This window comes from Carya illinoinensis, chromosome 5 (assembly GCF_018687715.1).
Source record: "Carya illinoinensis cultivar Pawnee chromosome 5, C.illinoinensisPawnee_v1, whole genome shotgun sequence".
Classification (NCBI taxonomy): Eukaryota; Viridiplantae; Streptophyta; class Magnoliopsida; order Fagales; family Juglandaceae; genus Carya; species Carya illinoinensis.
In genome coordinates this window covers 9,747,276-9,764,927 of record NC_056756.1, presented here as the reverse complement: position 1 = coordinate 9,764,927, position 17,652 = coordinate 9,747,276, and the positions used below count along the sequence as shown (strand labels likewise).

The window sequence follows — 17,652 nt, the reverse complement described above, 5'->3', positions numbered from 1 at the left end:
GTGCCACAAGGGATAAATGGGTGCCCCTAGCGTATTTACCTCTGAAGAAATCAGCCCACAAAGATTGGCCCTTAATGAGGCACCAAGCCAACTTCCAGTGTAACGCCTTTTGAATATCGACAAAATCCCTGATACCCAAACCCCTTTCTTCCGTAGGTTTACAAATATGATTCCAAGAGATCCATTTTCTTTTACCTTTTCCATGAGATTCTCCCCAAAAGAAAGAACTCAAAACCTTATTTAAAGCCTTAAGAACAGTCTTAAGAACCTGTAACACATCCAGAAGGTGAGTGGCCATACTTGAAAGGACATGACGAAAAAGAATGGTTCGACCACCCGCTGAGACCAATTTCATTTTCCAACCTGCAATTTTCTTTTGAATTTTTCCCAGGAGCTCACCAAAATCAGAGGCCTTTAGTTTGCCTACCACAATAGGAACACCCTGGTACTTAAAGGGAAAAAACCCTTCTGAGAACCTAGTAAACTGTAAGATAGAGCATTTCCTGGATATCAAAATTTTTTTGGAGAAATAAATGGCACTCTTATCCTTATTAAGAGCTTGGCCAAACCAATTTTCATAAAGAGTCAAAGTCTTCATCAAGCTCTAATAGATCTCATCCCACCGTTAGCAAAAATAATTATATCATCAGCATACATAAGGTGGGAGATAAGGGGAGTACCTCTAGCTTGAGTAAAGTAGCCAATTTGACTTGACTCAAAGAATTTCTTGAGAAGACGAGAGAGAACTTCTTGCATAATGATAAACAAATAGGGATAAAGTGAGTCTCCTTGCCTTAATCCACGACCGCCTTTAAAGAAACCAATGGAAGTGTCATTCATCATAATAGAGTACCAAGGAGTAGAGATACATTCCTTAATCAAAGCACAAACCTGATGAGAAAAACCAAAAGTAGCCAAAACATGAAGAAGAAAATTTCAATCCACTCTATCATAAGCCTTGGTCATATCAAGCTTAACCATAATATTGCCACCATTAGTAGGTTTATGAAGAGAATGGACCATCTCTTGGGTCAAGCTAAAGTTTTCAAAAATGCTTCGACCAGGAATGAAAGCCCCTTGTTCTTGGGATATCATCTTAGAAAGTAATTTAGTCATTCGACCCACTAAGACTTTCGCGCAAATCTTATAGATCACCGAGCATAGGCTAATAGGCCGGAACTTGTCAAAACCTGTAAGCTTGTCCATTTTAGGAATCAGAACAATATGGGAAGCGACTTGTTAAGAAAAAATCAGTAACAGCTTCCAAGAGATCAACTTTAACAATATCCAAGCAAACACGAAAGAAACCAGAACCAAAACCATCAGAACCAGGACTACTATCAATAGGGATACTGAAAAGGGCATTTTTAATATCCTCAAGGGAAGGGGAACTACACAGATCAAGATTATCATCATTAGATATCACAGGAGAGATTAAATCACTTAAATTAGGAAGGGTACGAGTGCTACTTTGACCCAAAAAATTACTGAAGTAATCAACAACAGCCTGATGGATATCAATCGGAGTAGATAAGGAAGAACCATCAGCCAAGCGCATAGCACTAATCCGTTTTCGATTTTTTGCATTCAAATAAGCATGAAAAGATTTAGAGTTATTGTCCCCATCTTTTAACCAACATTTTTTAGTCATGTGAGAGAGACGAGTATTTTCTCTATGCAACCAAATATCAAGTTCCAATTTAGACTCCATGAGACCAATATCATCCTCCTCATTAAACCTAGTTTGAAGGCTATTATCCAAATGTTCACACTACAACATATTCGGCCTTTTGCTATGACTATTTTATCAGCAATTTATAACTTGCCGTAAATACTTACATTTACCAACAAGATTAATCTTTCGAAAATAAAAAATGAAGTCGTGACTAAAATCTATTTTTTTCAACAAAAGCATATTGCCACAAATATTTTCAGACCAAATAAAGTCAATTTCGGCACTTTCTTAATATTTTACAACGACATTCAGTTGTTACTAATTTTAATAGAGTTAAATTTAATTATTTGCTGCAATTTACTCCACCACACAGAACTTCAAAATATAAAACTTACTGACATCTCCCCTTTATTTTTTTCCCTTTCCCCGAATAACCTTCTCCCTGTTTTACTTTTTTTTTCCCTTTACCTTGCGTCTTTCCCCTGCCCCTAACCTATTTCCCCTTCCTGCGCAGACACCCCCAAGCCCCCTGCCCGTGACCCTGCCTTGTCTGCCCCCCTCCCCGTCTCTCGCACCAACCACCGCCAGCGACCATAGAGCCAGCGTGAGCAGTAGCCACCTCGAGCAGACGCACGTGGGTGTCACCGTTGAACGCTGCCCAGAACCTCTCTCTCTCTCTCTGTCTCTCTCTCTCTCTTCCCCATTCGTTCCTGTTGTCGAGCTGCCGCACCAGTTGCCCGATTCGGTCTACCCCATTGTGCACCATCACAGATGTAGGAACCGTCGTAAGTAGCCCCTTAATTTCACTATCGATTTCACTGTATTCACTACAACGAAATTTGGGTAAGAAAGTCCATTAACCAGTTTCGTATTTATACTGTTGTTTTTGTGACTTGTACATTAGTACCATTTATTAAGTTGCTTTGGTTCTGGTTGTGTAAGAAACATTAATGTTTTGACTTCTTGGTTACGTTGATGTGTAATAGCCTCTGATTTGGAGTGTTGCGGGCGGAGAAAACTTGGTAGTGTGGCTGTTTGGGTTGCTATATGGTTTGTGTGAGACGTGGGGTGTTGCTGGTTATGGTATTGTGGGTGGAGAAGACTTGACTGCAGGGCCTAATTTCTCATATTACTAACATTTTATTCTTTTGCAACTCATTCGGTAAATTAAAGAGACTTATTAACCTAACCTGACTCTTAATATCTGATAAGTGTAATAAGCTGCTCTGGTATTGGTACTACCAAACTTTTTTTTCCCATCCTGGCCCCAAAACTCGACATGCGTATTTAGACAAGCTGAGTATTCCCCTGCTGGTTTTTTTGCTAGTTTCAGACTTTAGTAATGAGATGGAAAAGGTGTGATCTAGTTACCCCACTAGTTTTCAATTGTAGTAATGGGAGTGATTCATTTGGGTACAAAAGGCTGTGAATTCTGTATATGGTCACTATGATTAGTTGATTTGAAAAAACACAAAGGATGCCTGTGGAAATAATTATATTATATAATTGCTTAAACTCTTGTACAATTTTTTTTCTTTGTTTTTAGAAAGTGGGAAATATTATTATGAACCAGAAAGAATCATTTGTGATGAGCTAGTGACTTCGGTTTCATAAACACTAAAAATCAATTTTTAGACCCAAATGGGAACAGACTTTACAAGATCATCCCTTAACAATCCATTATTTTTTAAAATTTGGGAGGTGGGGACCAATGAGCTGTAGATGACCATGGTTAGACACCCATAATACGCTACTGACAGCACTAAAGAGTTCATTATACACTAGGATCATATTGGTATACTAAAATTACCTTATCAACATGCTGTACCTTGCCTTAAACAACTGAATAAAAATTAAAAAAAGGAGAAGTATTTTCTCTTTCTCCCTGTCTAACCAGTACATGTTCAATGACTTTTTGATTTTAATTATTTTAGAGAGGGTATCCAAGGGGATCAAGGTCAATAATTTGGATGTTAGCTAAAGAGAGCTACAAGTGGTACTGCATTTTATTTATCACATCTTAATTGGGCTTATTAGCGTTGAAGTTTTCTTAACGTTTTCTTTTTCAGCAATAGATCGAAGTTCACCAAACATAGTTAATGCTTTTTATGGGATTGACCTCAACCATTATTGTATGAATTTGCTTACAGCCCCAACAGCTGTAGCATCTATCACTATAACTTATGCTATTCTATCATTAGCTACATTCATTCCAAAATGTTCCAGCATACATATGTTGTTTTGGTAGGCATAATGCACAAAGGAGGTTTCTATGTATGTTGGTTATGATTTTGATTTTGAGAATGGACCAATTGTTTATATAATTTAGAAATAATGGCCTCGGGTATAACTCTCATTGTGGATTTGACTCTCCTTCACATGTAGCTATAAAACACCATCTGCAAACACTTTTGTTTGCATTTTCCATTTACATGTTTTGTTCTCTCATGCATGCTTCTGTTGTTTGACTTCTAAACCATTTCTTACTTCAAATTGGCCAATGATTGAGTGTTGAATGTATCATGTTAATGCAACTTATGAATTTGTCGACATTGGTCAAAAAATTCTTTTTATTAATTTATAAAATAATGACTTCCAAGAGGATACTGTTTTATAGATTATGCTAATGCATTTGTGGAGCCTAACCTGTTCTTAAAGTGTGTCTGCACATCTGCTTACACACTAAAGGGGAGCCCTTTTTGCCTACTTTAAGTGCATGCTATTTAATATCCTTTACCTACTATTTTCATTTATTTTTCTGTTGGCCGTTGTTTTTTCTTGAATTTATTAGCCTTCTAATCTTACAAAATGTTTTTACCTACCCACTCAAAGAGCCAGTTAGAGGAAATGTTGGATTAATTTGGAGCAACAATGTCAATCATTAATATGAAACTTCAGTTTTTATTGGCTGGTTAACTACTAATTTATTTAACTAATTTATTAACTAATATGTGAAGTCTATTTGTAACATATTAAAAAAATTGAAGCAAATATGCATTCAACTTGTGCTCATTTTATTAGTATTTAGACTTTAAGATAGGTAGTCCAATGTTGACAAATCTATCTAGAAGTCCATGTTCTATATAGATTTGTTAACCAACAGTTGCTAATGGAATCTATTTATCATCATATACCTAATTTTGTTCCACTCATCACTTCACAAGAAATTAGGGGTACTGTTGGGGAAGACATACAAGTCTTCCACTATTTGAACGTCATCAATTTTATTAATGTGCATGTAATTGCTTACCATCCTTATAATGCTAATAGTCACATTATCTTCTAAACACCTCCAATGTATAACAATTTTTGTTTTCATAAAACATTTGCTGGAAATTGTCAAAGGAATGCTATCATTGAGAGGACTGACTGAATTCATTGGAAGCTTATATTCTCTCCCTTTGATGCAGTATTTGACTCTATTTTCTGTGGTTCAATATTTTCCGTTTGCCATTCTATTTTTCCTTGCTAGCATGCATAATCCACACAAGTTAGTAGGGTATGAAAATTCTTTGCTTTTGAGGATATGATTCAAGCATCTAGGTGACAAACTTGTTAATTGGGAATTATAGGGCCATGCATATACTACACAATTGGACTGCCTTTTTTAATGTCGTTGCGTGCCTCTAATTTATTGGGAGTAGATTTTGAAATTACACAGTAGACAATACTCATTTATAGAATCGATGCGTATAAAGTGTTGACACTAGATGAGATGCTTGTGCAAGAAATCTGCTTGCTTCTTAGTTATAAGTCATATGCTTTCTATAAGTAATGTACTGAACCAATAAATATAATCATGCCTGCAAGCATGATTATATATCTCCCCATTCTTACTCATTCCAGTATGTTTTTAGTATGTACTGCAGTGCTGGACAAGCTGCATTTTTCCTATCTTCATCACCCATTCAACTTCTCATACAATTCTTTGCTAACAAACTATATTATCTTTAAGATGTTCTATCTATTTCACTCTGTCAGGGTCTTAATGGTTGTCCACTTCATATTAACTTATATCAAGATCAAAGTTACTGTGGCCTACTTTTGAGCTACCAAGATTTAAATGGATAAATCTTGGATGCATATTGAAGATAGATTGCGGTCCCATGAATATGCCGAAGGCATTAATCAATTCTTATCAATGGCTCAATCCAATGCTCCTTCCAGTGACTCAATTAGGTGTCCTTGTCGGGACTGTCGTAATAACTTCTTCCAGCCATTTACTATTGTGAGGGATCATCTATTTTTGAGAGGGATTGATAGAAGTTATACTCAATGGATATTTCATGGAGAAGATGATCCTTTTCATGCGAACCGGTCAGACGATGAGGATGATGGAGATGATACTAGAGAGTACATTGATGACGTCGATGAGATGTTAGATGACATTCGGGTGGGATCCTTTGTGGATGATATTACCGGTTTAAATGCTAGTGGCAGTGATGATGATAATGCACAACCCAACGTTGGGACTTCTAGACACCATACGTTTGAACAGTACGTCGAGGATGCACGACGTCCACTATATCCATCGTGTACAACCTACTCAAAGCTATCATTTATAGTGAAGTTGCTTCACATCAAGACAATCGGGGGTTGGAACGTGAAGTCATTTAACATGTTGCTAAAGCTATTGAAGTCTGCATTCCCGAGTGCTCTTTTGCCTGAAGACTATAATGATGCACGTCAGCTAGAGCGTGGGTTGGGATTTAGTTACAACAAAATCCATGTTTGCCCAAATGACTGTATGTTGTTTTGGAAAGATGATGAAGACAAAGATGAATGCCCTAAATGCAATGCATCTAGGTGGATCTCAATGACGAGTAAACACCGGGTACCTCAGAAAGTGATGCGTTATTTTCCATTGAAGCCTAGGTTGCAACGCCTTTATCTATCAAAGAAGACAGCAGAAGCCATGCGATGGCATAAAGAAGGCCGTATTGATGATTTGAACTGTATGCGGCATCCAGCTGATTCCAAAGTTTGGAAAGATTTTGACAGGAAACATGATTGGTTTGCCAAAGATTCTCGTAATGTCCGTCTTGGACTAGCGAGTGACGGGTTCAACCCGTTCAATAACATGAGCAAGCCCTATAGTATATGGCCAGTAATACTTCTACCTTACAACTTGCCACCTTGGTCTTGCATGAAAGACCCATACTTTATGTTGACCTGTTTGATACCTGGTCCTAAATCACCAGGAAATGATATCGATGTCTTCCTGCGTCCTTTAGTTGATGAGTTGAAAGAATTATGGAAGGTTGGTATTGAGACATATGATGCATTCAGTTCTGATGTTTTCCGATTACATGCATCTTTACTTTGGACTATAAATGACTTCCCTGCATATGCCAATCTTTCTGGATGGAGCACGAAGGGGAAGTTGGCATGTCCTGTATGTAATGTTGATACCGATTCTATGTGGTTGGCGTATGGGCGTAAACATTGTTATATGGGCCACCGTCGATGGTTGGCTCTGGACCACCCTTGGAGAAAGAAAAAACGTGCTTTCAATGGTGCCAATGAGGTTCGGATTCAGCCAGAAAAGCTTTCAGCCCAAGCTATATTTGAATCATTATCCGTGGTCCCGAATGTGCAATTCGGGAAAAGTTCACGGAAGAGGAAACGGGCACCACAAGAATTAAACTGGACAAAGAAAAGCATCTTCTTCGATCTCCCATACTGGCAAGACTTAGAGTTGAGGCATAACCTAGATGTAATGCATATTGAGAAAAACATCTGTGATAGTGTGTTGGGCACCTTGCTGAGTATTGATGGAAAGAGTAAGGACACTGCAAATGCCCGCAGGGATTTGGAACATCTAGGACTGAGGAAGGAATTACACTTACGCCCGGATGGCGATCGTTGCCGAATGAGTCTTGCATGTTACACCCTAAACCAAAATGAAAGAATATCCTTCTGTGAGTGGGTGTCACAAGTTAAATTCCCAGATGGCTTCGCCTCTAACATTGCTCGGTGTGTGAATATTCGTGAGGGAAAAATTTCAGGAATGAAAAGTCATGACTGCCACATTTTCCTCCAACGGTTGCTTCCGGTCGTGATTGGTGGCTATCTGCGGCCTGACATTCGGCTAGCTTTGATCGAGCTAAGTACATTTTTCAAAGAATTGTGTGCTAGAACATTGAGTTATGAATCATTGCATCGGCTTCAGGCAGAAATTTCAATCATCCTATGTAAACTTGAGATGATCTTCCCACCTGCATTTTTTGATATAATGGTGCACCTCGCAATTCATTTACCGGACGAGGCATTGCTTGCTGGACCAGTGCAATATAGGTGGATGTATCCTTTTGAGAGGTACCTAGGGAAGTTCAAACGTTACGTCCGGAACAAAGCCCGCCCGGAGGGCTCAATTGCCGAAGCATATGTTCATGTTGAGTGTTTGACGTTTTGCTCAATGTATCTCAATGACATTGAGACCAGATATGAACGGGTTGAAAGAAACGTAGACCTTCCAGAACAGAGTAATGAAGAATTTTTCTCTGTATTCTCACAAAAGGTACGTCCGCTTGGGGCAGCCAACATTCACATGCTAGCCGAGAAATTATTTACAAGAGCCCACTGGTATGTGCTAAATAATTGTGGCGAGATCGAGCATTATCTCAAGTAAGTGGTGAATTCTTTGCAGTTACCGAAGTGTTCATCTCATCATCAAAACACCGTGTAACTATAAGACATTGTTTTGCAGTGAGCATTATAACATGATTACAAGGGAAGTCACAACCAACACTGCGAGCAGGCACGAGGCTCAATTTCCCGGGTGGTTCAAGAAACATGTATGTATTGCTCTTGCATAATGAACAAACAACCTTTTCATGAGAGGCACCCCGGTTGGTGTGCATTACATTTGAAATCCGACATAAAAGTTTGTAAACTTTTATTGACTGTAATCACGTTGTCCAAAATAAAAATTCTTTTAAGATATTATTAAAAACAGATAGTTGTATCTCCTATTTTGCAAGCATGATTCGAGTTGTTGTTTGCTTGGTCACTAGATTCGAGAGAAGCGTGCAATGGATCCAACCAGTGTACGAGATGAAATATATGCACTTGCATGTGGTCCCGACAAGTGGGTTGCGTCATATGCTGGTTGCATAATGAATGGAATTAGGTTTCAAACAAAGGATCGAGAGAGGCACCGGCGAACGCAAAATAGCGGTTTGGTTGTCCGAGGTGAACATCAATCAAATCCCATAGACTTCTATGGGGTGTTGATTGATATCATAGAATTACGATATATGGGTTGGCGTAAGGTGTATTTGTTTCAATGTGAGTGGTGGGATGTTGGTGATAAGCGAAGAGGGATTCGCGTTGGGGACCATCTAACCAGCCTGAACACGTCTAGAACATGGTATAAAGATGAGCCTTTTGCTCTTGCTTGCCAAGCTCAACAAGTGTTTTATGTAAAAGACGTGAGTGTGGCGGGTAGTTGGTATGTGGTTCATAAGATAACGAATAGAAATGTATACAACATCCCTTTAGTATCAACAGCTGAGGAGGCGGATGATAGTGCCGATTCTTGTGAGGATGACGCTTTACAGGAGGATGAAAACATTGCCACAAACGTGTCGTATGCCCAATGCAGTGACCCAGACTTGATGACTCCGTTGAACAGGGTAGATGAAGAACCATTGGTGCTTGACCCTTCGCTCATGCTAGAACAGCAACCATCTGAACTACCTGACCACGAGGAATACGTCGAGGATGCTGTCGTTGATGATGAGCTGGGAGTTGACGATGCCTCCACTAATAGCGAGGACAGCGAAGAAGACAGTATTGCAGTTGCCGATGATAGTACATCAGATTCAGATGATGGTATGTTTTTCATAATCATGTATATATTTGGAATTTCGGAAATGAGGACTTCTTGTCATTATTTATTGTTAAAAGTCAGCGTTCTCACATTGTGTATGTTGACTTCTTTATTAAGCTATATACATTAATAACACTATAATATAATGTACTGAACCAAGGATAAGAAAATGCAAAGTTAATGATTATCAGACTGATACCACTTTCTGAGCATTATGCAGGTTCCACATGTGGAGGTAAAGGACCAGAGTTGGGGTAATGGGGTCATGATGACAAACTTGGTGTAAGTTCTCATCTATGCTCATGATAGTGCTATTTTGAGTATTGTTTCAATGCACTACAGAATGTTCATACTATTATATATATGTTTAGGGCAGTGTTTGGAACATGGCTGGTAATTGCAGTGTGGTCATATTTTGAATAACCATATACAACTATCGGGTGGTTTGGGATAGCTCAAAACGTTATGATTGCATTAGATGGGATTTGAGTATGAGTTTAGTCTCACATATAACTCATGAACATAGAACAGTATAAATGCCATCAATAACAACTGTTATTGATAAAACAATGGATGGAAACAGTTTGAGATTGAGTCAAATGGTGATAAACTTCTTATAGTTGCAGCAAATTAGGCTTACACGGGTGGGTGTATGCAGCACCAAAATTGGAGACTGAAATCTTTTATTTTTTATTTTTTAAAGTATTTAGATTATAAAACTTAGTACTTCACTCGATCTCACATGCTGTGTAGTTGCATGTGAGTGGTTTATATTTCAGCTGGCTATAAATGTAGTGAGATATACTTTGGTGTCATGGTAGTTCCCTCAGCAAATAAGTAAGGATCAAGCATGACATAAACCACATAAATGAAGCTTAATTCATATACAAAAAGACAATTCACCATCTAGTATAGGAATGTATAACAAGATCTGGGCATACGTTTTTTACTGCATCCAGTGTTCATCTTTACCAGCAAAGTTAATGGTGTATTGTAAAATGGTCCCTATAATATGTGGTTTATGGACAAGGTAAAAATATGAACTTTTGAATAATATTATACTATAGAACGAGCATATATCCATAGCAAAATAAGCCAAGAGATACATGAATTAAGAAATGACTGAACAATATTTCCTTTTATATGCAGATGAAGCTACTTGGTGGCAGCCACATGCCTCAACGAAGGTGGTTTCCAGTTGGGTATTTACTATGAAATACCCAGGGTGTGATTGTTTCCTAATTTATTAAGGGCAAACTTATGAGCATGTACAACATATGACCATGTTGTATTGAAGGGGTACTGCTGCTTATATATGCAACTAGCAAGACTTTGAGATTTCTATTGACTATTATAAGTTAAACTTCTATACAGTATTGATGTGTTTCTTATATAATTAAGATGGTTTGACAGGTCAAAAGGAGTACAAGAACACATAAACTCGTTAGCCCCAGGTGACTACCTTATCCTTCTACATGCATGCCTCCTATATATGCCACAAATTAAAAGCCAAGTGATCAGTAAATCTGAAAAACTTATATCAAGATCTATTTAGGGTATAATGTTGATTAACAATACAGGGGTGATGACAATCAAATAAATGAAAACTGAAAAAATGGGCTAATCAACATTGGCTATAAATCCATGATTATATGTTATTTATTATACTTCTATGCTCAATTAGCTTCATTACCCACACAGTCTGATTTATAACATAATATGATATAAGGAGAGCTGATAGTGTTTTCTACATTGCTAATATTAATGATGGATATGGTGATATTGGAGTTGAGCAATGTAGTTGCAAAACTAGTCTATGGGTCATTTCCAACAATTGTACGTGAACGTAAGTTTTATGCTAGCATTCAAACTTAGTGAATATAGAATCAATTCTTTCAATCAAGTGTGATAAGAAAAATTATAAGCATAGCATGCTAAAAACTGAATAATGTATTTCAACTTCTGATAACAGTAAGAGCACCAGCAACCCATTCCCTAATGACAAAACCCTAAGATGTATTTTAGGGTTCAATATATACATAATTAAGTTAGGCATATGGGAGCTGAATGGAATTGACTCAATTACAGTTACACTTCCCAAATTTGGAGAGCATTTTTAAGGCAATCCAAAATCATTCTTGATATTGTATTGAAATAACTTAAATTCTAATAGTATATAAAGACAGAATTTAAAGTGAAGTGAGAGAAACAAATAATAATAAAGATGGTTTAAAATATTGGTGATTCATAGAAACCATAAAGGGTAATAATAGAATAGATACAGTCTAATCTTGAACAAGTGAATAAAGAGTAACCTAAAAATTCTTCATAATATTGGTGATAGCAAATGCAATGGGAGCTGCATGAAATTCCCAACAATGCGAGGCCCATTCATCCATAATTTGGGGAGCAATATGGGTATCAATTTCACAATAAATGATGATATTTGTATTGAGAATATCATCATTTTTTAATAGTATATAAAGAAAGAATATAAAGTCAAGTAAGAGAAACAAATAATAATGAAAGAGGATAAAAAATATTATGATTAGTAGAATACATAGAGAATAAAGAGTGGAATACATCTTCAAAGGTGAATAAACAATATAGTTGCATATACTCAAAATTTGAAGAGATGCAACATGGGAGATGCATGGCATTCCCTAAAATACAGTGCCAAGAAAGAATTTGGAGAGCACTTGTGGTAGAAATTGAAATTGTCGAATTAGTTCTTTGAAATAATCCATATGTTAATAGTGAATAAAGAAAGAATATAACGTGACATTGAGAGAACCAATTCAGAACTAAAGAGGAACGTATTGATGAATTTAGAATGGATTATAAAGAAATCAGACCAGGATATATATTGCATAAAGAAAGGTTGATAAATTGCTGTAAAAAAAAAAAAAAAAAAAAAAAAAAAAAAAAAAAAAAAACGTCAATGAAATAATAAAATTTAGTTAAATTTTAGCTACCATTAAAATATTGTAAACTGTGAGCGGGAAGTAGTACATCTTTCACGCGGGCAAAGTAAGCCCAAAAATTAACACGGGTTAAGCAAGAGAGAGAATATTATGTTTTCAAATCTGAAAGCTGAATAAAGAAATTGAGTAAGTATACCACAGATTCTTAACGTTGGTTAGGTTAAGGAGAACGTAAATATCATCCCACAGATACACAATCAGAGTGAAAGGTCCAAGTGAGCAGTAGTGGAGGGAAAGTGGGACAGAAGGGAGGTGATCTGGAAGGTTCCCTTAGAGGAAGACAAGCTATTCAAGCACTCCAACGTGGGCTGCAACAAAGATCCAGGAATAGACACCAGGTTAGTAATCCAACTTTCTAGCTTTGCAAAATCCCTCTCCTACTCTGACTCTCTAGACTTCTAAACTGGATTTCTTAAGGCAAGTTACTGAAATATGGTAGCAATTTTTTAAGAAGGCAGGTTCTTCATATAGTAATCAGAACACCAAATTTTTCATTATAGTTTGTGTGCCATTGTGGCTGGGAAAAAACAGCCTTTGCTTGTAACAAAGGAGTAGAAATTTAGTGTACAGCATGAATCAAGCATGACCACACATCGATGCTCCAACATGCTGGACCAGTAAGAATTTTTTTTGGTTTAAAAAAAAAAAATTGTTTCTTGCACACATGGGAGGTAAAAAGGTTGAAGCTTTTTATTACCTACTCACCCATTCAAATCAGGAAGAAGGTATCAGCTGGAAATTTAAGTGCTTAGCAGCTTAGTGAAAGACTTGGAAGTAGAAAGTCTGTCACTACCATTAGGTGGTTTAAAGTTTTTTTTTTTCCTTTTTTTTTTTTAGTTTTTTTTTTGTGGCAGTCTAAAGGGGAAAAGGCTGGAATATTTTGGCATTTGGTTAAAAACTGTGCATGAATAAAACCATGCTAAAACTTCTAAAACCGTTAATAATAAATGTACATTACTTATAAAAAACAAATTTAATAAATGGACATCATGACTGAGAAAAGTTCACGCTTCACAATCATTAGCTAAAGCAATGAGACACGTAGATACTATAGTAAGGGGTTTTACATTTAAAAAATGCTTGCCTACTTTGTTACTTCAGCTATTGGGTTATTCTCACTTTGTGTATGAATACAGCATACAGGAAAGTCTGATGCATTTTCCCTTCATTGTCATAAGCTTCAGCACATATATTGCACACATATATTGCCCAAAATGTGTGATGGGTAAGAGGCATTTTATTACCTACTCACCCATGCAAATCAATGATTAAGGTATCAACTACTTGTTTAAGTGACTAGCAGCAACGTTGGAGACTTGCAAGTAGAAAGTGAGTCACTACTAGTAGGTGTTTTAACTTTATATTTTCTTGTGGCAGTCTAAAGGGGAAAAGGTTGGAATATTTTGACAATTGGTTAAAAACTGGGCATGAATAAAACCATGCTGGAAGTGATTCTACCAATAAGAATAAATGTTGCAATGATTGAGTATTTTCACGTTTGACCATCAGAAATTTAGCAATGATCTTGTAGAGGTTATGGTAAGGGATTTATTCATCAAAAAAAAAAAAAGTTTATGGTAAGGGATTTGACAATAACCCAAATTGCAGAAACTGCTTTGTTAATTCAGTTGTAACATAGTCTCAATTACTGTGATTGAATACAGAATATACACAGTTTGATGCATTTTTCACTCATTGTCATAAGGTTCAGCACATATATTGCACACATATATCGACAATGGTGAGATGGGTAAGAGGACGATGGCGTGGACCAGGTGGAATACATAGAGCAGGAGGCATACGTGTCCAACAACGTCCACTTTTGAGTGATATACAAGATAGGGAACACGAAGTACATTCGGACGATTCAACTCAACCACCAAATGTTGGTGGTGATGAGACAGTGGAAGCTATAGGGAATGAGGCTGAAAGGGTTGTGAGCACTGAACGTAAGTTGACAGATTCGAGCTAAGTAATTTCATAATAGTAGATTTTAACTTCCGCTTATTATCTTTTGTCATGAGAGACCTAATAGAGATAATGTTTTGCAATTTCAGATAATGGAGATTTGCCAACTCGAAAACGTGGTCGGGGACCAGCAAAAGACACGCTTTTTGAACGTGTTCGGAAATTTGGGAAAATACCTCTGAATATTAAGGAAGGACAAAGAGGTCCATCTTGTGAGAATTACAACATATTTTCTGGACGAGTGACATCGATTGTTAGACTTCATGCAAACATGCGCTATGCAAGCTGGAAACAAGTATCTAAAGAGGAGAAAGAGGAGCTAATTGACCGTGTTCGAGTATACAAGTTTTATTTTTCTGTTTTGTCAGATTTTTTTTTTTTTAGTAAAACTCTTATTGCTGCATGATATTTCACTAATGCATTGTGTCATAGGCTGACTTTATATTAGATTGGACACAAAGTTCCCATCGTGAGTGTGTGATAAATGCTCTCCATCGAAAATACAATGCATTCCACTACCTACTACGCAAGCAATACTTGGGCTATTCCTCACATGAAGCTGCACTTTCTGGCGGGACAACCTGGGTGGAGAAGCCCGTTTGGGAATACTTATGTGGATTGTGGTCGGGTGAACCATTCAAGGTACAAAGTTAATTAGTAGTACGTTATTTCTTTGTTAGTTGGAATAATGGTTTATTCCAGATTTTTTAAAGCTAATGCAGTAGGCAGAATTGTATAAATAAGATGAAGTAATGACTCAATCTTCAAAACTGCTCTAAAGAGCTAGTAATGTATCTAAATTTGTTTCCCTGTTAAAAGCAGTGTTCATAGAGGAATGTTGTATTACTAGAACAGCATTAGGGCTTATTAGCAAATAGAGGCATGAAGTAATGTTAGAAAATTTAATTGTTAATGGTAAATATTAATGTATATAAATATCTTTCTTTGTAATTCAACAAAGTGTACACAGTCTGTTTTTATTACTAGAACAGCAGCAGGGATCATGTGATAGAATGCTGAGGTGAATAACCATGGGCTTACATTTATTTGTTCAAGGTAAATAATAATAATGTATAACAAGTTCAGCCTTTGTTACAACATAAGCAGGTTATCAGTTTGATTATATAGAACAGTAAAGGATCTTGATTTTAACGACTACATAGAGCAATGTATGAAAATTACTTTGTTTACTATACAACAGTACATTAGTCCTGTTAAGTACCACTTCTAGTTAAACCACAATGGTTATAATTTTTTATTGCTATGACAGCAGTAGGGATACATTTATAGCATGATGATTTAAACATAACAGTTGCAATTCCTGGAAATTGCAGAAAATGTCACAGAGAAATAGCACAAATAGGAAAAAACAGCGAATCAACCATACAAGTGGCCGAAAGCCTTTTGTTAGGGTTATGGAGGAAACTGTAAGTTGTAGCTAGTATCTTGCTTCAATTTCAAAGAGTTCTTTCTTGCATATGTGATTGCAGTACCTAACAAAGTCACCTTTGATGATAAAGAATGAACAAGCCCCGAACTTGGTAGCTTTTTACAAAGAAGTGCATTGGTCAAAAAAGAAAGGTGGATTTATCACCAACACTGCAGAACAAAATTATGTAAGTCTCCAAATCTGAAGCAGTATTTGTAATTTAAAACTTCTTAAATATTATATAATGGTGTGCTTCCACTATGGATGTAGAATCTGATGCTTGAGCGGTTGAATGAGACTGAGTTGGATGGGAACATGGATGAAACAGCTAATGCAGTGTTTAAGGAGGTTTTAGGATATCGACCAGGTTATGCAACGGGTCTAGGCCACTCTGTTATACCTGAACCATCTCCTTCATTGCTCAACAATAGGGATTATCAACGCGTTGTTGAGGAGAACGAAAAGAACAAGAATGAAGCAAATTTGTACAAGAACCAGTTAGAAGCACTGAGATCTGATTTACTGGAATTCAAGAACCAATTTAAAGACTATGAGAAAGTGATGAACACTCGGATGTCTCGTTATGAGTCTCGGAGGGAGTCTCAGCACGAGACTCCCATTGATGCCTAGCCATCGCTAGTTTTCCAAAATCATCCCTGCTTTTGAAATGTTTTTTGAACTGCTGTTGAGGGTTGATCAGACAGTAGATGGGGATGATTGTGGTGAGTTCCAACTTTTGTTGAGCAACTTAGGATGTGGCTTGGTTGGAAGTGAATGGAAAGTCATACCAGACATGCATATTGACAGGTGCATAATACATCCCTTTAATAACTTGGTCCCTTTTTATTTCTTACATAGCTTATTGGTAGCAGCTTTATGTCCTTAGTGATGAGCAAGTGGTAGAGCCAGAGCAGTTATTTATTAGCTAGCTTAAAAGGTGGGTTTTGTTTTTGGGACTTTAAGATAGCATATTTTGAACACATCATATTTTTTGGCATTGGATATATACCTAACTAGGAATCATTAAATGAGTTGCAGAAAATGGTAATATAGGTGGATAGTTACTGAGTGATTAAAGCTACTTCCTGCTGTAATTGTAGTGTAGGCATTTATGTAGAAACTTTATTAATACCATGATAGCAATACTTTAGATAACATGATATTTTTATGCAGCATTGTTTGACTGAATTAGCAAAGGGACTGAAAGGGACTACTGCTAGAGACAAAGGACTGCTGCATGCCTGAGACACTTCCAGAAATGTTCAAATACTTGCTTTTTGAGCCAAGACCACACCTGCTTTTGTCTAGTAACTTATCAAAGTATAAGTCAGTCTCTCTTGAATCTAGATGTATGAACTGCTTGGGAAAGTTGCCTAACTGTTGGAAATTTCAGTTTTAGGATGATATTTATATGGCTGATAGATCAGCTCTATATGGTTTATGTGGATCATGTTTAATGATACTCATTCGGTAATATATAAAATGTGTGTATATGGAAGTACTTTGCCTAGAAATTTGGAGTTGATTTTCATTTATATTACTGATCAGATTTTATCATGCTGATGGCATTTATGCAGCAGTATTTATACACAGATTTGTCATTACATTGTGTGAATTGATAACAGATCTTGGGTCTTTAATGGCCATCTATGCACATGCATACTGATCATTATGTGTCAGGAATTTAGCTAATATGTAAAGAGAAATAATAATGTTGACTACAAGCAACCAAAATATAAATATATACATAAATAGGATAGAG

The 17,652-nt window shown here is 36.8% G+C and overlaps 2 protein-coding genes across 6 annotated transcripts; both read left to right on the top strand.

The window, feature by feature from the left end:
- Nucleotides 1–5,472: 5,472 nt before the first annotated feature.
- Nucleotides 5,473–10,810, top strand: LOC122309058. The gene is made up of 5 exons (XM_043122414.1): nucleotides 5,473–8,302; nucleotides 8,385–8,472; nucleotides 8,692–9,511; nucleotides 9,730–9,791; nucleotides 10,659–10,810. Exons 1-4 carry the CDS (start codon nucleotides 5,739–5,741, stop codon nucleotides 9,765–9,767), a joined length of 3,510 nt encoding a protein of 1,169 aa, XP_042978348.1. The 5' UTR covers nucleotides 5,473–5,738; the 3' UTR covers nucleotides 9,768–9,791; nucleotides 10,659–10,810.
- Nucleotides 10,669–17,404, top strand: LOC122309059. Of its 5 annotated transcripts, none has more exons than XM_043122417.1 (10): nucleotides 10,669–10,808; nucleotides 10,923–10,963; nucleotides 12,683–12,831; nucleotides 14,205–14,442; nucleotides 14,551–14,798; nucleotides 14,894–15,103; nucleotides 15,796–15,888; nucleotides 15,982–16,077; nucleotides 16,161–16,697; nucleotides 17,064–17,404. In XM_043122417.1, the coding sequence occupies exons 4-9, from the start codon at nucleotides 14,232–14,234 to the stop codon at nucleotides 16,518–16,520; spliced, it is 1,218 nt and encodes a 405-aa protein (XP_042978351.1). In that variant the 5' UTR covers nucleotides 10,669–10,808; nucleotides 10,923–10,963; nucleotides 12,683–12,831; nucleotides 14,205–14,231; the 3' UTR covers nucleotides 16,521–16,697; nucleotides 17,064–17,404. The 5 variants fall into 5 exon arrangements, with proteins under 5 accessions (XP_042978351.1, XP_042978349.1, XP_042978353.1 ...); XM_043122415.1 differs by having other exon boundaries at nucleotides 14,199–14,442; XM_043122419.1 differs by lacking the exon at nucleotides 12,683–12,831 and having other exon boundaries at nucleotides 14,199–14,442.
- The last annotated feature ends 248 nt before the right edge of the window (nucleotides 17,405–17,652 follow it).

What these genes read in the sequence shown, in the direction of transcription:
- LOC122309058 (XM_043122414.1), top strand. Translation starts at nt 5,739, where the DNA reads ATGGATAAATCTTGGATGCATATTGAAGATAGATTGCGGTCCCATGAA. An exon ending in CCGGGTGGTTCAAGAAACAT is followed by an intron (nt 8,473 to 8,691) that starts GTATGTATTGCT and finishes CTTGGTCACTAG; the next exon opens with ATTCGAGAGAAGCGTGCAAT. An exon ending in TACATCAGATTCAGATGATG is followed by an intron (nt 9,512 to 9,729) that starts GTATGTTTTTCA and finishes AGCATTATGCAG; the next exon opens with GTTCCACATGTGGAGGTAAA.
- LOC122309059 (XM_043122419.1), top strand. Translation starts at nt 14,232, where the DNA reads ATGGTGAGATGGGTAAGAGGACGATGGCGTGGACCAGGTGGAATACAT. An exon ending in GGTCGGGTGAACCATTCAAG is followed by an intron (nt 15,104 to 15,795) that starts GTACAAAGTTAA and finishes TGGAAATTGCAG; the next exon opens with AAAATGTCACAGAGAAATAG. An exon ending in TTAGGGTTATGGAGGAAACT is followed by an intron (nt 15,889 to 15,981) that starts GTAAGTTGTAGC and finishes TTGATGATAAAG; the next exon opens with AATGAACAAGCCCCGAACTT.